The 20353-nt window shown below is 41.9% G+C and overlaps 2 protein-coding genes across 4 annotated transcripts in view; both read left to right on the top strand.

Moving 5' to 3' along the window:
- The window catches only part of hycc1 (hyccin PI4KA lipid kinase complex subunit 1), a 154927-nt gene extending 148024 nt beyond the window's left edge, over positions 1-6903 (top strand). For 2 of the 3 annotated variants that reach the window (XR_009656788.1, XR_009656789.1), the window contains exons 11-12: positions 1263-1577; positions 5227-5316. Coding sequence is in view for 1 of the 3 variants with exons in the window: in XM_060942611.1 (XP_060798594.1) it covers positions 5227-5768 (542 nt within the window). In the remaining 2 variants the exon portion in view is untranslated. Of the gene's footprint in view, positions 1-1262; positions 1578-5226 lie in introns of all 3 variants that reach the window. The other variant, XM_060942611.1, reaches the window with a different exon arrangement.
- Positions 6904-12893: 5990 nt separating this feature from the next.
- Positions 12894-20353, top strand: part of tomm7 (translocase of outer mitochondrial membrane 7 homolog (yeast)) — a 41323-nt gene continuing 33863 nt past the window's right edge. The window contains exon 1 of the mRNA XM_060942005.1: positions 12894-13078. Coding sequence (XP_060797988.1) covers positions 12976-13078 — 103 coding nt within the window. The 5' untranslated portion in view covers positions 12894-12975. The remainder of the gene's footprint in view (positions 13079-20353) is intronic.

The raw sequence follows: 20353 nt of genomic DNA, 5'->3' as shown, positions 1-20353 counted from the left end.
GAACATTTTGAGGAGAGGTTATGTGGTTTAGTAAGAAATTTTAAACATCTATAAATAATGCTTTTGGACCAAACAGTTCTAGGGACTTATTGAGAGGAAGAACCCTCTGGGGAACTCCCTTGAGAACTACATACCTTTTGAGGGCTTTTTAAAAAAAATTGTTTGCGTTCACACTGCCAGTAGGAACATGGATGTGATGTAATCCAGCCTGCTAGTGTGACATTGGCAGGAAATGCAAGCAAAGATTTTTATATTTTGCTGAGACGGGTCAAAATCATGCTGCGTTTCCTTTCTTGCATATATGCTCACTGTCGGTCCTTTGGTGTCCCTCATCTCCCCCAATGTTTTTTATTTTTTTAAATGCTAACCGGCTAACAGTTTAGATTTTTAAAAAGGGTAGTTGCTGGTGTTGCATCGGTTCATATCCAACCAATTGACATCCGCTTAAATCACTCATGGTTCCTCTCATTCTGGGAGAGAACCTACCCTGAAGTAGGAGCTAAAAAATGTCCCTCAAAACAGCATTCCGAGAACTACGGTCATCTCAGTTCCTGCAGTATGGAGAGACAAAAAAGGAGGAACTTCCTTCAACAGTATATTTATCAAAAACTTTTGACTCTGCTGCCCTCTAGTGGATGTATTGTTGAACGTCCATGCCAATGTCAAGGACCCAGGGAAGTATGTGGGTCGTGATGGTTACATCATTTAAAGCCTCGGTCACAACCGGCCGTACGTGCTCCTATGGCCGGTCTACGTGCAAAAAACGCAAGAAATGCACGGAGGGCGCGCGTGCGACGTGCTGATTTTCGAGCCGTAGACTGCCCGCAGACGTTCTTTGTCATGTCAAACAAACTCTACGGGCGCTTGCGTTTTTTTTTTTTTCAGGTTGCAAGACAAACTTACGGCCAACGTGCGTCTTTCTCCATGAACAAAAAAAACGCAGCGATTTGGGAAACGCCAAAAATCGCACGGCCAAAAAATCGTACGTCCGGTTGTGACCTAGGCTTAAGAGGGATGTATTTATTTTTGCATGTAAAGGGAGCTTAAATGAGCCTTAAGAATTAAAAAAAAAAGTCATTGTGTCGCACATCATTCATCAGCAGCACTCTTGGCTTTTAGGATCTCCTAAATATCATTCATTGCCATTTTCATATTTTGCTTATGATTTCAAGTGTATTGTTTGTGTCTAGTCAAATGAATTTAATTTCATTTTCATTCCAGCCATTATATGTCCATGTGTGTTTGTGTTTCATCCCATTCAGAGTCTCAAGAGAACAGTATAGACTCTCCAGACTCCACTCCGCTTGGCCCCATCCCCACTATTAACGTTACAGGGGTGAGCGGCGAGCGGGTGGCGAACGGCGAGGCGCTGCGTGGCAGGACTGAAGCCGAGACGCTGGGGGGCGCCACTGAGCTGGGGCTGGACCCTAGAGGTCAAGAGGTCAGGAGACAGAAGTCTCTGCGGAGGCACGTGGAGGACGGGACGCCCTCCGCAGGGAGGCTCCAGTTCTAGAGCCCCTCGGCCCTCCACTCACAATGCGACCCGATATCCCTCCCCTCTCCCTTTAGGCCCAGAGGTACTGTGTAGGTGGAGCTGTTTTTAGCGGGCACTTGTCCCACTTTAACTTGGCATGATGGAGTGGCCTGGAGATGCTACAAGGAAATTAAAATTCATCTGTAATAAGCACCTAGTAAACATTTTAGAGATTTAAAGCAGCAGATTGGACATTTTGGAGCCCTCTGCTGCCTGTGAGGTGAACTGCAACAGTAATAAAAAGATTAACCTTCTTTTTCTTCAAATCACTGTCACCTCCATGGCGAGCCAATTTATTATCCACATCTTGGGGTTTTTTTTTAAGCAAAAGTGAGCAGTTTTGTTTGGTTGGGGCGGAGCTAATTTCTGGGTTGGTGCAATAAATGAAGAAACAATCACTGATCGCATGGCGATAAATAATTAGAATCACTGTTTTTATTAAAATGCCCTTGGTTTTACAGTAAAAATCTTTTTACAAGTCTAGAGAGATTTTTACTTTGTTGGTGCTTTGTACATATTATGAAGCGATTTCCTTGTAAGGATCAAGGCGAGCTTATCTACCTGACAACTTTGCTGAAATTTTTTCTCAACCCTGACAATGTATCCTTCATCCATGATCTGCTTCACCATTTCCCATCTTTCATCTCCATTTCCAGTCCTCTGCATTCTCTCCATCACATTTCACACTGGACGCCAGTGTTTTCAGGCAGTTGGACTCCCCGAGCCGACTAACAGCTTCCGAGTTACAAAATTACACCCCTCTCTCTCTCTCTCTCTCTCTCTCTCTCTCTCTCTCCTTTCTGCAGCTAAGAAACCACTTTGTGAAAAGTAATTATCTGCAGTGCTTGCCTTCTGGGTTGCTATGGGAAACAGTCGCTCTGTAGATGGGCTGCAATAACCAGGGCAGCTCGAGATGAGACTGCAACCTGTTGAAAGCAAACGCCTTCAGGTTTCATAATCGGTCTAACACACCTAGCTGTCTGTCTGCATTAATCTGATGGGTTGTCGTGCGGTCTTTTTCTTTTCCCTGTCCTCGCTTTGTCCTTTTCCTGCCCTGTCCTTTACATCCCAAAGTACACTTGTAATTTCATGACCTTGAACTAAGGATTGTGTTTGTGCTGTTTAGTAACTTACTAAATTAAACGTGTCTGCAATTAATCACCTAAAACTGGTTTCTTTAAAGTACCTCTGAACTGTATATTAAAAAAATAAAAGGTTAATTGTTCTTGGATGGCTTCCTCAGCCTATAAATCAGTGTTAAAATACAATAAAGTCAGGGTTTTTTTGCATTTAAAACCAAGACTCTTTCTTCGGGCCACCTTAAAGGAACAGTCCACCGTACTTCCATAATGAAATATGTTCTTCTCTGAATTGAGACGAGCTGATCCGTACCTCTCCGAGCTTTGCGCGACCTCCCGGTCAATCAGATGCAGTCAGACGCGCTGTCACTTCTGTTAGCAATGTAGCTAGGCTCAGCATGGCCAATGGTATTTTTTGGGGCTGTAGTTAGATGCGACCAAACTCTTCCGCGTTTTTCCTGTTTACATAGGTTTATATGACCAGTGACATGAAACAAAGTTCAGTTACACAAATTGAAACGTGGCGATTTTCTATGCTATGGAAAGTCCGCACTATAATGACAGGCGTACTAACACCTTCTGCGCGCTAAGGTGTTAGTATGCCTGTCATTATAGTGCGGACTTTCCATAGCATAGAAAATCGCCACGTTTCAATTTGTGTAACTGAACTTTGTTTCATGTCACTGGTCATATAAACCTATGTAAACAGGAAAAACGCGGAAGAGTTTGGTCGCATCTAACTACAGCCCCAAAAAATACCATTGGCCATGCTGAGCCTAGCTACATTGCTAACAGGAGTGACAGCGCGTCTGACTGACTGGGAGGTCGCGCAAAGCTCGGAGAGGTACGGAGCAGCTCGTCTCAATTCAGAGAAGAACATATTTCATTATGGAAGTACGGTGGACTGTTCCTTTAACCCTTGCTATATCTGTACATAAGCTATTCCAGGAAACTGTCTATAGTGTATTGCTGGGTTTCACGTGACGTCACATCCGTCTCATTAGTTATTCAGAACTTTAGCTGGTGGTCTACCAAAGCTCAGTTGATAAAGCGTTTGTACGGAGAAGGTGCATTGCTCGCATGAAAAATGCCTTACGCTTGCATTGTTTTAGGTTGTTCGAACCGATCAAACCTTAAAACTGATAAGATTCTTCAGGGTTCCCCGTGAATTAATAAGAAAGGGTGAACGAACACAGGATTTCACAAAAAGACGTCGAGAAAGGTGGCTTTTGAACCTCTCAGTGAAATCGAAGGGAGCCGAGTCGAAGCATGCTCGAGTTTGCAGTGATCACTTGGTGAAAGGTTTGTATCCTCCTCTCAGCTATGGCCTTAGTGTTTTCCAAGTACTTTTCTTGCATGTCGTTATTTTACGGGACTTTTTTTTAGTCACAAAGTGCTAAAGTCCCCAGCTGTTTCTTTGTTTACTCCTCACAAAGTCCATATGCATGAAGGTCGCAACAAAATTCTTCCCCAGCCGTACAGTTACAATGCGCCGTGATCACTTCTCCGTCTTGTTTAACTAAGATCCAGGTCTTTAAAGGGGTTTCTGATGATCTTTGTGAATGATTTAGCTGAGAGATAAGAGCCTGCACAAGTGAGAATCAAGCAAACTTGTTTCTTTACACTTCAACTTGCAGCGCTTTGTTGTAAAGGCACGAACGAAAAGCTTAAAGAAAAACCGTTACACGGGCAAAACCAATACAGGATTCATTCGGCAGCGACTTGATAGCGAGGTCCTTTACCCAGCCACATAGAAAAAAGTTGTAAGCCTCCATACTCTTCCACGCTTTCATCTGTTTTGCGGTGTAGAAGGACGTCTGCAACACCAGATAGTTCGAGATGTCGGGGAACTCGACTGAAGGGTAGTTTTCGAGATCGTATGACAAATCCTTCTTTCCCAGACTGTAGGGGTCGATTCCATTGCACATAGCAATCTTCTGAATATATCTAAATCGAGCAGTGGCGTCTAGATTACGAGCGTACTCTGATAAGTCATCGCTAGTTGTTTGCTCTACGGCAGCTGTTTAGACCACCAGCTATTTCACTTCCGGTAAAACCACTAAGAAAAATCATGTGACTGAAACCCAGTAATACAATGAATTTCCTGATTAATTTCCCAGCTCCTTGTTTTTAAATGGGCCCTTTTGGACTCGAACCTTTAAATCACAACAGTACTCCAAACACAGCAATAACTGTTCGGAGTAAAGCGTAGGCATTTCTTGAGTTCGTCACTTTCATCCCAGCACCAAATTTGAATGCTTATTGGGCTCGACTGTGCATGATGATGATGATAAATGGTGTTTACTGCTGGTTTAATGGTTTAAAAGAACATGTTCTGGGGTACTTGGATGATACCAGTTGATTATTCACTGACATTGTTTTGTGGTTATTTCTGGGAAAAGATCACTGGAGCTCCGAAAGGTGAGGTATAGTGACCTGTGTGTGTATATAAACTCGATCATTGGGTATATAATCATGATCTCAAAGGATAAGTGGCAGAATTTCATGACTCTGCAAGTCCAGTCAGATTGACCTGCTGCTACAGCAAGTGACGCAGGAGTGAAAACAGTCCTCAAGCTGAGGTGTAAAACTCCCTCCTGCTCTTCGTTACAGACGCAGTGGATCTGGGTTCCCCGGAAGAGCTGATGGAGATCTCTGAGGTGGACGAGGGCATCTGTACACAGGCTGCGGTGAAGGAGGGCAGCCCCCCGATCATCGTGGTGAGCAGCACAAACGCCACGCCAGGCATCGGGAAAACAGCTGGCAAGGGCCTGCGGCGCCTAACGGGCAGCAAATCCAGCAAGGACAAGGAGAGAGAGAAGGAGAAAGAGGGCGAGGTCACACGCAAGCAGTCGTGCGGCCGGGCCATGAGCGAGAACTTGGAGCTGCTCTCGCTCAAGCGCCTCACGCTCACCTCCAGCCAGTCAGTGCCTAAAGGGGGTGCGCTCAGCCTCTCGCGCACAGCCAGCGCCGCCTTCTCTCGCTCCTTTGAGCAGGTCAGCAACGCGCTGGGCGTGACCAATCGGGCATCCAGCCCCGCCTCTAATCACAGCCCCAAGGAGAACAGGCACTCGGCCTGCAGCCTGCAAGAGGAAGCCTACGTCGAGCACCTGAGCCCGGCTAACATCGGCCTGCAGCTCGGCCCAGACGCCTGACGATACGGATTCGCTCCCAGACCTGCCGGATTTTGAGCCATACTTTCCACTGGTGTCCTAAAAATACTCTGAGAAATCGAGACCACTCCTGCCCCCTGGTGGCAAATCAAAACTGTTGCACCTTAAAGAAACTCCAGTTCTGTTTTATTTTTGTGGTGTCTTCATTGAAGCGGTGTTCAAAAATGTGTGTTTATAAAAAATAAATTAATTTAAAAAAAATCCTCATTTCTACCATGAACTTGATACTGTGGATCGTCTGTAAAAGTCTGACTTTGGCTTGTTAAAGATATTTTTGATGCTGTATTGATTCATCTTGGAGAGTGTTTATGCTCAAGTAGCTTTCCATCCAAACAGGGTGTTGATTATATATGCAAAGGTTGTTCCCTTTGCTTTTTAAAGTGTCTGTGTGTGTGTATGGCTGTTGGGGCGTAAAATAAATTCTGGGTGAATTTTCACTGCCTTCCTTTATGTACTGGGCTTTAAGGAAAGCCATCAGTTTTAAAATAACACTCCTGATACTTTGGCAATATATTGTGGTGTGTGTGTGTGGATTTTTTTTTTTTTTTTAAGCCCAAGAACTGAAGTCCCAATCAATAGTAATCGAATTTAAGACCAAAATATAATTTGTTTACGTGTTACAATTTCTTCTTGTTGTATTTCTGAAGCAATAGCATTGTTTTGGCAACAGAATCTGACTTTTGTATCAGCACTCATAAATTTTTTTTTTTTTTGTACATATTGTAATGACTGTGGTGTTTCACTGAAGAAGAATCCAGTATTAACGTGACTCGGAGGTTGAAAACGCAGAATCGGTTTGTGGGACGGCCAAATTGTTCTCACCACTTAATTCTTGCTTTTAAATCCTCGTCCCATCCTGTTCAGTGTGTTCGCTGCTCCTGTTGGGAAGAGCTTTGTGCTTTTGATAATTAGCCGTCGGATTGTTTTTCATGAGCAACTCTGACAAAACACTGTGGTATTGTCATGGACTTGTGTGTCAGTTTTGGAAAAATAAAAGCCATGGTTTCGATTTTTTTTTTTTTCCTTTTGGATTTTGAAAAAGTTTTACAAAAATATCTGGTCTGAAAAGATGCTTATTTTAGTTTTTAATTAATAAATTTGAATGGTTGAACAGTAATGAGAGCTGTGGGTTTTTTTTTTTTTTTAAATGCATGCAAAAGCATCAGTATTTATTAAGCACTCTAAGAGTTTTAATACTTGGTATTCAAAGTGTGACCATTTTGAGTTAGCATTAGGGAATTACTTGCTGATTTTTATTTTATTTTTTTTTTACCCCCTTGCACAAATTCAACCCTCCAGCTGTTTTTTGTACCGTATAAAGCTACTTGACCCTCTCTTCCTCATGTGTTGCACCTGAATATCTTGTGCAAGAGAAGCTTTCAGAACTGCTATTTTTATTCTCAACACTTTAAAAAAAACTATTATTAAAGAATTGCTCGATTAGTAATTCTGAAGCACTTAAGGATTAAGGTTTCAACAGTCACAGTTTCTAATAGGAAACCAATTATAAACTATAAGACATTTCCTATACATGGAACAAACCATGTCGCAACTGAAAAATAAATAACAGGCTCGAAATAAACAGACTGGCGTGTACAGTTAGAACTAATTTGTACAAAGTGTTCAGAAACCCAGCTGGTCCTTAGAAAGTGAACAATAAAGTATCCCAGACTTGATGATGATCCCATCTAGTGTCCAAAACTGCAAACACCCCACCTGATTTTACTCCGTCACTTGCTTCCTGTTTGTTTGAATCATTAACCATCACCGGTTATTCTAGAGCCTAGTTAAAGTTAAACGGCCTTTCGATTTAATAAAATCAGTGAAATTTAGTTCCCTCTGAAATTTGGTCATTGTGATCTATGTTTATTTCTGCAATATCTTAAAAAAAAAAACAGGCCATTCTGTGATTGGGAAGTTCTTTAATTTCAGGGGATTCCTGAGCAAATAATGTGCACGAAATCACTCACTTCGTGCAGTCAAGCAGACCGAGGAAGTCCGTGTGCGCATGCGCAGGTTTACCTTTGACCGTGCACTGATCGTTCCATCATTCTGTCGCTAAACGAACAGCTGATCACACCGAGGTGCTCGCTGACCGCCGATATTTATTAGTTTGGTCCTGCTTTTCCTTTCCTTCGCGACATAACGTCTTTTCTTCTCGTCGGTCTTTCATGTTGCGTTCGCGCCCTCTGTTTTCCTCTTCTGTTCCAAATTTGTATCCCACAATGCCTTGCATGAACAGGGAAAACCCACCACGTGATGCATGATGATGTATCTTGAATTGTGTCATGGTGAAGCAGGAAAAAATAATGACGACTTAACTTAGACTTCCAATTTTCCAATTGTCGTAAGTTAAAGTGAATCACTGACCGTAAACAAGAGTTTTTTGGACTCAAGTTGGTCGCCACTGAAAGTGCAGGATCTCATGGTCAAAAAACCTGGACAGGGTGCAAACTACAGTAAGCCAATGATAAAGCTAGAAAAGGAGAAATTAAGTTATAAACATACCTGAGAAATCCACCATTTCGCACGTGAATTTCTTTCGGCGGCGACCAACTTGAGTCCAAAAAACTCTCTTTTACAGCCAATGATTCACTTTAACTTACGACAGAAGTTAAAACCACAAACTTTCTCCAAGTACACACAAAAATTCGGGTCAAAAAAAGACAGTAGAAAAGGTAAAAACAGCTATTATAGAAATGGATTGCTTTGCATCGCCAGTCAAACTCTTATGGTTGTCAAGGAATGTCAAGTTAGCTTGCCCACCATGAGCTTGTTACTATGGGGAAAATTGACATGTGACCAATTCCTGCAAATGGCCTATTTGAGGGGATTCCCTAGCAAATAATGCGCATGAAATCCTTTGCCTTGCGCAGTCAAGCAGGCAGAGGAAGTCCGTGTGCGCATGGCCTCCACAGTATTGCATCACCGCCAACTACAGGTTTACCTTTGACCGTGCACTGACAGTTCCATCATTCTGTCGCTAAACGAACAGCTGATCACACCGAGGTGCTCGCTGACCGCCGATATTTATTAGTTTGGTCCTGCTTTTCCTTTCCTTCGCAACATAACGTCTTTTCTTCTCGTCGGTCTTTCATGTTGCGTTCGCGCCCTCTGTTTTCCTCTTCTGTTCCAAATTTGTATCCCACAATGCCTTGCATGAACAGGGAAAACCCACCACGTGATGCATGATGATGTATCTTGAATTGTGTCATGGTGAAGCAGGAAAAAATAATGACGACTTAACTTAGACTTCCAATTTTATTACATTTTTTTAATAGAACAATTGATGAATTTAGGGCCCCATGGCCCTAAATTCTCCGCTATTTTTTCCTGCTTCACCATGACCCAATTCAAGATACATCATTATGCATCACGTGGTGGGCTTTCCCCGTTGGCATAACGCATTGTGGGATACAAATTTGGAACAGGAGAGAAAAATGGAGGATGCGAATGAAACGTGAAAGACTGACTAGTGAGAAGAAAAGACGTTATGTTCTATACAAAGGAAAGGAAACGCAGGACCAAACTATTAAATATCGGCAGTCAGCGAGCACCTCGGTGTGATCAGCTGTTCGTTTAGCGACAGAATGATGGAACTGTCAGTGCACGGTCAAAGGTAAACCTGTGGTTGGCGGTGATGCAATACTGTGGAGGCCATGTGCACACGGACTTCCTCTGCCTGCTTGACTGCGCAAGGCAAAGGATTTCATGCCGCATTATTTGCTAGGGAATCCCCTCAAATAGGCCATTTGCAGGAATTGGTCACATGTCAATTTTCCCCATAGCAACAAGCTCGTGGTGGGCAAGCTAACTTGACATTCCTTGACAACCATAAGAGTTTGACTGGCGATGCAAAGCAATCCATTTCTATAATAGCTGTTTTTACCTTTTCTACTGTCTTTTTTTTGACCCGAATTTTTGTGTGTACTTGGAAAAAGTTTGTGGTTTTAACTTCTGTCGTAAGTTAAAGTGAATCATTGGCTGTAAAAGAGAGTTTTTTGGACTCAAGTTGGTCGCCACCGAAAGAAATTCACGTGCGAAATGGCGGATTTCTCAGGTATGTTTATAACTTAATTTCTCCTTTTCTAGCTTTATCATTGGCTTACTGTAGTTTGCACCCTGTCCAGGTTTTTTGACCATGAGATCCTGCACTTTCAGCGGCGACCAACTTGAGTCCAAAAAACTCTTGTTTACAGTCAGTGATTCACTTTAACTTACGACAAAAGTTAAATCATAAACTTTTTCCAAATACACACAAAAATTTGGGTCAAAAAAGACAGTAGAAAAGGTAAAAACAGCTATTATAGAAATGGATTGCTTCACATCACCAGTCAAATTCTTATGGTTGTCAAGGTACAGTGGTGCTTGAAAGTTTGTGAGCCCTTTAGAATTTTCTATATTTCTGCATAAATATGACAAACATAATCAGATGTTCACACAAGTCCTAAAAGTAGATAAAGAGAACCCAGTTAAACAAATGAGACAAAAATATTATACTTGGCCATTTATTTATTGAGGAAAATGATCCAATATTACATATCTGTGAGTGGCAAAAGTACGTGAACCTTTGCTTTCAGTATCTGGTGTGACCCCCTTGTGCAGCAATAACTGCAAATAAACGTTTCCGGTAACTGTTGATCAGTTCTGCATACCAACACAGGCCCAAACCATGATACTACCACCATGTTTCACAGATGGGATAAGGTTCTTATGCTGGAATGCAGTATTTTCCTTTCTCCAAACATAATGCTTCTCATTTCAACCGAAAAGTTCTATTTTGGTCTCATCCGTCCACAAAACATTTTTCCAATAGCCTTCTGGCTTGTGCACGTGATCTTTAGCAAACTGCAGACGAGCAGCAATGTTCTTTTTGGAGAGCAGTGGCTTTTTCCTTGCAACCCTGCCATGCACACCACTGTTGTTCAGTGTTCTCCTGATGGTGGACTCATGAACATTAACATTAGCCAATGTGAGAGAGGCCTTCAGTTGCTTAGAAGTTACCCTGGGGTCCTTTGTGACCTCGCCGACTATTACGCGCCTTGCTCTTGGAGTGATCTTTGTTGGTTGACCACTCCTGGGGAGGGTAACAATGGTCTTGAATTTCCTCCATTTGTACACAATCTCTCTGACTGTGGATTGGTGGAGTCCAAACTCTTTAGAGATGGTTTTGTAACCTTTTCCAGCCTGATGAGCATCAACAACGCTTTTTCTGAGGTCCTCAGAAATATCCTTTGTTCGTGCCATGATACACTTCCACAAACATGTGTTGTGAAGATCAGACTTTGATAGATCCCTGTTCTTTAAATAAAACAGGGTGCCCACTCACACCTGATTGTCATCCCATTGATTGAAAACACCTGACTCTAATTTCACCTTCAAGTTAATGGCTAATCCTAGAGGTTCACATACTTTTGCCACTCACGGAGATGTAATATTGGATCATTTTCCTCAATAAATAAATGACCAAGTATAATATTTTTGTCTCATTTGTTTAACTGGGTTCTCTTTATCTACTTTTAGGACTTGTGTGAAAATCTGATGTTGTTTTAGGTCATACTTATGCAGAAATATGGAAAATTCTAAAGGGTTCACAAACTTTCAAGCACCACTGTAGCTTGTTGCTATGGGGAAAATTGATACGTGACCAATTCCTGCAAATGGCCAATTAAATAACTTCCCAGACACAGAATGGCCTGGTTATTATATTTTTTTTTGGAGATATTGCAGAAATAAAATATCACATTGACCAAATCTCAGAGGGAACTAAATTTCACCGATTTTATGAAATTGAAAGGCCGTCTAGCTTTAATGCTCATCGGCTCTCAGAGTTTGTCGTATACATACAGTGTATAGCAGATGAACATAAATGGGAATTAAATTGTTATAGTGTTTAGCACATGTTCCCAACCCTGGTCCTGAATCACCCTGGAGCAGGACTAGATTAGGAATCTGTATCATACAGTAAATAGAGTAGGGTAATACGCCCCCGTGGGGTAATACGCCCCCGGCCTGTTTTACTCAAAATAACCACCAGATGGCGCAAAGTAACATTTCTATTGTTGCTATGGACTGGCTTGACAACGGGGATATACAAATATCCACTGTGGATCGCATATCAGCAACGCAGCGGAGAGAAATCAAATTTCATGGTAAGTGATATAATTTTCGGATATCAGTAAAACTGTATTTAGATAGCTGCTATTTCGTCAGATATCACAGCTGTGTATGTGGTATGAGTAGACAAGTCAGTACGTTAAAAAAATACATTAGGTATAAAAAGTTGAATCACATTTTGAAAGTAAGACCCTTTTTTGTAAAAGTGTAGTCTGTGGGGTAAAACGCCCCCTTAATGGCGGGGTAAATGGCCCCCAGGGGGCATCGTTTCTTTTTATCATAATTACTGTATTTCATACATTTCTGAATAGCAGATACATAGTTTTTAATAACATCTCGCTTACCTGGTTGAGTAAAGCAAGTAATTTGAACTTAATATTAAAAATAATTGAAATTTAAAAAAATTGAAATTAAAATGCGAAATATTATAAAATAATGCATCTATTCATTAATTCAGGGATATTTTCTTGTTTCGTTCACATTATAGGCTTAAGTAAACACTTTTGCTATCCAAACAGCTTTTTTTGAGTGAGGGGGCCTATTGCCCCACCTCAGGGGGCCTTTTACCCCACTGGGGGGGTAAAAGGCCCCCTTGGCACAATGTTTGTTTTTGTTAAAAAAAAAAAAAGTATTAACTTTAGGTGGCATTATTGTTCATGTCACTGTTGTCAAAAACTGTGATTAAAACTAAACACATGGTTCATTTCAACTTGGAGAAAAACTGAATTTTCCTTAAGGGGGGCTTTTTCCCCCACTCTACTCTAAACATACTATTCATTTGTAATTTGTAATCTTTAGTTCTGAAGATTAAAAACACGTATATTAAGTTACAAACATTAAACAACTAAAAACATTAAAAGATAGAAAAAACACACACTCAATAATAGCAGAAATTCAGGCCGCCATGTTGTAATGCGGATTTGACCATTAGCGGCGCTGTGAGAGTAACTGTCGTAAAACCTGTCGTCAATGCTATCGTTTTACGGCAGCGTGTCTCCATCGTGTTTCCGCTTTCTGTCCTTCATAGAGTCTGTAGCTTTGCGTCAGCTAGCAACTTTAAAACATTTCAGTTATGGCCAAACTGAGTAAAGAGACGAAGCAGCGGCTGCAACAGGTCTTCCAGTGCGGGCAGTTTGTTATTCGGTGGGGTTTTATCCCCACTGTTCTTTATCTAGGTCAGTAACTTTAGATTTTTACTCTATGCTATGCTAATAGCTCGGTTCTCTGAGAATGCTTGTGTCTGTGAATTAAGAGGCTTGTTACTATGGTGACGTTCAGTGCAGCAGTGACCTAACAGTTTTTGTAATATATATATATATATGAGTGATTCCACGCTTATGGGTACTGAAATGGGGACGAACTTATTTTTAAAAATTCACCTAAAACCGTTTCTTTTTTTTTACCATCAGGTCACAAAACATGTAATCTTTAATGAATGATATGTTAAAAGATAACTTTAATTTTCTGAGATGTAATAAAAACATATTTATATGCCAAAGTCAGAACGTAACAGAAGTGTTGTGGACATATATATTCTCAATTTTAACAATGTAGAATTACTTTTTGAAACATAGGAAAGTGATGTTTTAGCAAATATAATTAATAAACATGTGTAGTAGAATAAACATACACATTCTTTCAATAAGATTAACATGGTATATAGCTAGATTGTAATTAATTTGTAACAGACGCGAGATGGACAATCGTAACAGAAGTAATGGAACAGACATCATTTTGGAACTCATAGGCTTGACTTTGGCATATAAGTATGTTTTTATTACATCTCAGAAAATTAAAGTTATCTTTTAACATATCATTCATTAAAAGATTACATGTTTTGTGACCTCATCTCATCTCATCTCATTATCTCTAGCCGCTTTATCCTTCTACAGGGTCGCAGGCAAGCTGGAGCCTATCCCAGCTGACTACGGGCGAAAGGCGGGGTACACCCTGGACAAGTCGCCAGGTCATCACAGGGCTGACACATAGACACAGACAACCATTCACACTCACATTCACACCTACGGTCAATTTTAGAGTCACCAGTTAACCTAACCTGCATGTCTTTGGACTGTGGGGGAAACCGGAGCACCCGGAGGAAACCCACGCGGACACGGGGAGAACATGCAAACTCCACACAGAAAGGCCCTCGCCGGCCCCGGGGCTCGAACCCAGGACCTTCTTGCTGTGAGGCGACAGCGCTAACCACTACACCACCGTGCCGCCCATGTTTTGTGACCTGATGGTAAAAAAAGAAATGGTTTTAGGTGAATAAGTTCATGTCCCCATTTCAGTACCCATAAGCGTGGAATCACTCATAAAATCTTAACTGTACTTCATGGCTGTGTCTCAAATGGCTGGTTATTAGTGCACTTCATAGTAGTTACAAGTTATTTACAGCCAGCGACCCCTTCATTTGAGAGAGAAAACAAACAGAAAAACAAACCACACACACTAGCGTCATCAACCTTTTAAAAAAAATCTGCTGGTAAAAGAATCAGAGGTCACTGCTCATCTGTGGCAAGGTGCAGGATTAAGTGAAAACTTTGAGTAAAGAAAATACAAATCCGCACACTTGAAGTCTGTGCAAAGATTTCTTTACTGAGAAAGCAAGCTTTCGGTCGCTAGACCTTCATCAGGCAGAGTGCATAGTCCAACAAACACTGCTGAGTTACAGTTTTTCTCCATTGGTTTGGCTCATTTCTTGAAACTGAGATGACATTCTCATAACTATAAGGCAATTTGGCCAAACAGACTTAGTTCTGCACAACACTTCAGATAACAAGCAAAATGTCATTTGTCTCCCAAAACTACTCATCCATGCTTCAAAATGAAATCCCTTTCCCATCTAAATAGTCAGTACCATAAAAATGGCATAAATCCTTCTCAATTGCTTTGGCACATTTTCATTCATTCAGTTCTTCTGTCAAAATAACTTGGATGGTACAGCACAACTACATGGATCACCTGGCAATGTTTGTACAGCTCCCAAAACAGTTTACCCATCTGTCAAAACTACATTCCCTTCTCATATAACTAGTCAGTGCCTCCAAAATGCATTGTCCCTTTGGTATTGTGTAAGTACTGCGAGTCAAAATGCTTAGACGCTTTGTCATGGCATATGTCTAACTATAGGAATAGTTTTCACACCACACACACACACACTGCACTCATTCTGCCGAGGAATTTTCATTTTTATTCTCAGCTAACGTGAATTGTACACATTACTGTAGGTAGGGAACAATAAAAAGGAAAATGTATACGCTGTGTATACTGTGTACACAAAATACAAAAACCCACAAAAACAAACAAAAAATGAATACTGTAAATAAAGAGTCACAAATGAAGACATTTTGTTTAGTTGCGGTCACTCCCCTCTCTCGCCTGGTCACCATCCTCATCTTCCTGGCCATCCATTCTCTGTGCTCTGTTCGGCCACAGATTCTCATCAACATCACATCTGATGTTTTCTCTTGAGATGCAGCATGGGAAGAAGCGTCGTGAATGCCTGAGCCATCCTCTACACTGATCACCTGTTATATCCTCACAGGCAGCATCCATAGCATTGAGGAGAGACCTCTGGTTTTCAGCATGGTGTTCATATACTCTCCATCTCCAAGCAGAGAAAAAACTCCTCGATAGGATTCAGGAATGGAGAATATGGTGGTAACAAGACATTATGCATTCTTGGATGCACGTTGAACCATGCCCGGATGCGTGGACCACGGTGGAAATTAACATTGTCCCATACAATGACAAACTGGGGTAGGTGGGGCCCTTCGAGACCCCTCTCATTTTCTGGGACCAAATATACATATAGTTGGTCCAGGAAACGGAGGAGTTTCTCTGTGTTATACGGGCCCAAGCTTGCAGTGTGGGTGGCCACACCATTTTCTGAAATAGCCGCGCACATGGTTATATTTCCCCCCTGCTAGCCTGGGACATCCACTGTGGCCCGCTGGCCAATGATGTTTCAGCCACGCCTGCGGCCCTTGGCCAGGTTGAAGCCTGCCTCATCAACAAACACTAGGATGTGTGGTGTTTCACTCCCCTCCAGTGCCAGGATTCTCTGGAAAAGAGATAAATAGAGTAAAAAAAAAAATCAATCATGTAGATGGGTCATATGGTCACAGCAATGCTACACAATATGTTCTTCACAAAGTCAATATAACCCACTGTGGTTCCAATCCTAGAGTGCAGACTTATGCAGATTTTCTGGGGTAGTTTTTGATACAAAGAGAACAGAGACATACTGTTGACAGTGTTCTGTTACAGTTCAGCAAAATGCTGTGGTCATATATTGTAAAGCTGGAATCCAAAGGTAAAGAGGAGGATACTGAAACCCTCAGAAATTGGAACCTCTGCAGTGTTGGCTACTTATAGGTTACAAAATGATAGACAATGAATAATTGACTTACCTGCACATACTGGTACCACAGCTCTTTTACTCTGGCAGTGTTCCTATCAAATGGTACTCTGTATATCTGTTTCATGGTGATTAGGTTCTTCTTCAGAACCCGGTCTATTGTTGATATGCTGATGGAGTTGATGTTTTGGAAGACGCCATTGTTTTGGAGGACTGCATCCCGGATCTGTGTCAGTGTTATGGCATTATTTGCTATCACCATGTTACAGATCTCCTGTTCTTGGCGATCGGTTAGAAGTTTTCTTCTTCCACCCGCATGAGGTTGTCGGCCAATCCTGCACATAGACAACATAACTATTTGTTGTCCTTGCCTTATGTGTTTGTTACAGATTATCAATCGTACAGTAATGACTGCATTACACACCACTTTACTGTATTTGTAGGCTACTGTACTTACAATTGCACTGCCATTCTATTGCGAATTCTTGCTGTATTTTGTCCAATTTACAACAGTATTTCCTTTGTCATTCTACAGTAGTGAACTGTATAATACTGTGACTTCACATCGAGGTAAGATTTTCGGCCTGGGTCTAAACACACACACACACACACACACACACAGTCAAACAGTTGTCATTGCCTGAGTGCATACCTGTTTTCCCGCCGAAAGGTTTGAATGATGGAGGAAACTGTGGAGCGTGGCACGTTAGGCTGCACTCTGCGCCCTGCCTCTGCCATTGTGAGGCGATGGTTGATGACATGATCAATAATGGTGGCCCGAATTTCATCTGGGACAACATGATGTCTGCAAACTCTATTTCCTCCTATTCCACTACCACGAACCCTCACTCCTCCTCCTCTTCCCTCTCCTCTACCTCCACGCACCCTCAATCCTCCACCTCCTCTTCCTTCTCTTCCTCTTCCCCTTCCTCCAAGTGGAGATTGCCCTGGTTGATGCACTTGCTCTCTCTCCATGTTGACATAGGAAAAAGTACTAGCACCAGGCCAAGCTGTATATATACAGCAATGCCAGCACTCCAAAACATAGATAACACCTGTCAGGTAACTCAACAAACAGATGGATTGGTCACCTGCAAAGTGGGACACTCCTCCTTCGTTAGTCAGAAACTGATTTCACCTATTACCTACTAACATGATTATCCTAAATTTACTATGACATCTTACAAAATATGTACTGTATTCTATTCCAATTTCCTAACACTATTTTGACAATTGAGCAGACTATTCTGCATATGATGACTTATATGATGAAAATGTGCTGACATGTTTTGAGGACAATGACCATTACACTGAGAAACAACCAATTGGGATAGATCAGCAAGATACATTCATTTGAAAAATGTACTAAATGTAGGCTGATTGTGTTAACTGTAGGATACTTGTACATAGCCATTTGCATGGATGTACTAAATGCTTGAGACATGTACAAAGCATTTGAAATATTGATGAAAGCAATGATAAATGCCATTCTGTTGTGAGAAACTGCAAGTTAGTTTGGGGATTTGTCCATGTTGTTTTGAGAATGTCATCTCAGTTTCAAGAAATGAGCCAAACCAATGGAGAAAAACTGTAATACAGCTTAATTAGGAGCACCTGTAGTCAGTGCTGCAGCCACTCTGTCAGTAGAGCATCATGGGAAATGTAGTGAAAAATAGTCATGAAACGTATACAAAAAAGAACAAGTCCATGCTGTGTACACATCAGGCTCCCGCCATCATAAAACAAAGCATAAACAGTTCAGCATTCAATAAACAATTCAGAATTAAATAAATACACTCATGTCAAAATCCTCGTTTAGACCTGATGGTTGTAGTGCTTCTAATATGTGTGTGTGTGTGTGTGTGTGTGTGTGTGTATATATATCCAAAAGAGGTGGCACGGTGGTGTAGTGGTTAGCGCTGTCGCCTCACAGCAAGAAGGTCCGGGTTCGAGCCCCGGGGCCGGCGAGGGCCTTTCCGTGTGGAGTTTGCATGTTCTCCCCGTGTCCGCGTGGGTTTCCTCCGGGTGCTCCGGTTTCCCCCCCAGTCCAAAGACATGCAGGTTAGGTTAACTGGTGACTCTAAGGCTACGTTCACACTGCAGGCTGAAGTGACTCAAATCCGATCTTTTCGCCCATATGTGACCTGTATCCGATCTTTTATTGACAATATGAACGATACATATTTGACAATATGAACGATCCGATTTTTTTTCAAATCCGACCCAGGCCGTTTGGATATGTGGTCCTAATTCCGATTCCTATCCGCTCTTTTCATATGCGACTTCAGTCTGAACCGCCAGGTCGCATTCATCCGACTTACACGTCATCAACAAGCCACAGACGTCACTATTCTACACTGAAGTAGGCGGCAGGTCTCTCAAAAAAGTTACAACAACATGGCGCATAATCACGGGTGCAGATAGAGGGTGGGACTCGTCCCACCCAGATTTAAATTCACCTCGTTCGGTCCCCCCCACTTATAGGGAGGAAAAAACGTCTATGCTGTCTTTCTTTGCATAAGGCAAACCTCATGGAAAAATCAAAAGACTAATTACCATTCGGTTTATTGAGGTGCACAGCAGTGTATACATAGTTGCAACAACTCACATAAAACAAAGACTGATATTCGGTTGGTTGAGCTGCGCAGACTGCACAGGTTGTGAGCTCGAGCTTGGTTGCTATGGTAACCCACAAGAAGTTTGACAGGCATGTTGGGGTTGGTTTGCTGGCAGCTTTGTCCCCCCCAGTTTTTTGTCCCCCCCAGTTCAAAAAACGTATCTGCGCCCCTGCGCATGACATCAATGCGAGGGACGCTTCGGGCTGTGAAGGTTCTGAATCTTCTCAATGGAAGGACGCAGAGGTTAGGGAGCTGATTTCCATTTGGGGGGCTGCAGCTATTCAAGCTAGATTGGATGGGTCATACCGCAACCGGGCGGTTTTACTTCCTTAAACACTGGCCATGCTCACTGCGTGTGACGTCGTCGTATCCTGCAATGCGCATGCGGAACACTTTTAGGTCACTTTTCGTTCATACTGAGGCTCACATACAAGTCGCCTATATTTGTTAATGTGAACGACCTCACAAAAAAATCGGATTTCACAAAAAAATCGGAATTGAGCATTAAGCCTTGCAGTGTGAATGTAGCGTAAATTGACCGTAGGTGTGAATGTGAGTGTGAATGGTTGTCTGTGTCAGCCCTGTGATGACCTGGCGACTTGTCCAGGGTGTACCCCGCCTTTCGCCCGTAGTCAGCTGGGATAGGCTCCAGCTTGCCTGCGACCCTGTCCTATACCTCTAAATCTTTGTTTCAGAGGGCGGATGGTTTTACCTATGTAAATTTTGTCACATGGACATGTTAACATATAGAGAACATTCTTTGTGTTACATGTGATGATCCCCCTGATCATCCGCCCTCTGAAACAAAGAATTAGCGAACATAAGAGTTCTATTAGGAGGAAAGATGTAAAATATCCTGTTGCCTGTCACTTTAATGATCAGTCACATCCTGTTTCCTCACTCAGATTTAGAGGTATAGAACAAGTCACCTTACATAGAGGGGGTGACGTTGACAAGAAGTTATGCCAACGGGAACCCTTTTGGATACATACACACATTAGAAGGACTACAACCATCAGGTCTAAACGAGGATTTTGACATGAGTGTGTTTATTTAATTCTGAATTGTTTATTGAATGTTGAACTGTTTATGCTTTGTTTTATGATGGCGGGAGCCTGATGTGTACACAGCACGGGCTTGTTCTTTTTTGTATACGTTTCATGACTATTTTTCACTACATTTCCCATGATGCTCTACTGACACAGAGTGGCTGCAGCACTGACTACAGGTGCTCCTAATTAAGCTGTATTAACTCAGCAGTGTTTGTTGGACTATGCACTCTGCCTGATGAAGGTCTAGCGACCGAAAGCTTGCTTTCTCAGTAAAGAAATCTTTGCACAGACTTCAAGTGTGCGGATTTGTATTTTCTTTACTCAAAAAAAAAAATCTGCTAAAATTCTGAACATCTCTTAATTTTGACAGTTAAGAATGGCTGTTAAGTGAATAATAAAACGCTTGGGGGCGTC

This window comes from Neoarius graeffei, chromosome 16, assembly GCF_027579695.1.
Source record: "Neoarius graeffei isolate fNeoGra1 chromosome 16, fNeoGra1.pri, whole genome shotgun sequence".
NCBI classification, from domain to species: domain Eukaryota; kingdom Metazoa; phylum Chordata; class Actinopteri; order Siluriformes; family Ariidae; genus Neoarius; species Neoarius graeffei.
This window is presented reverse-complemented; position numbering and strand designations above follow the sequence as displayed.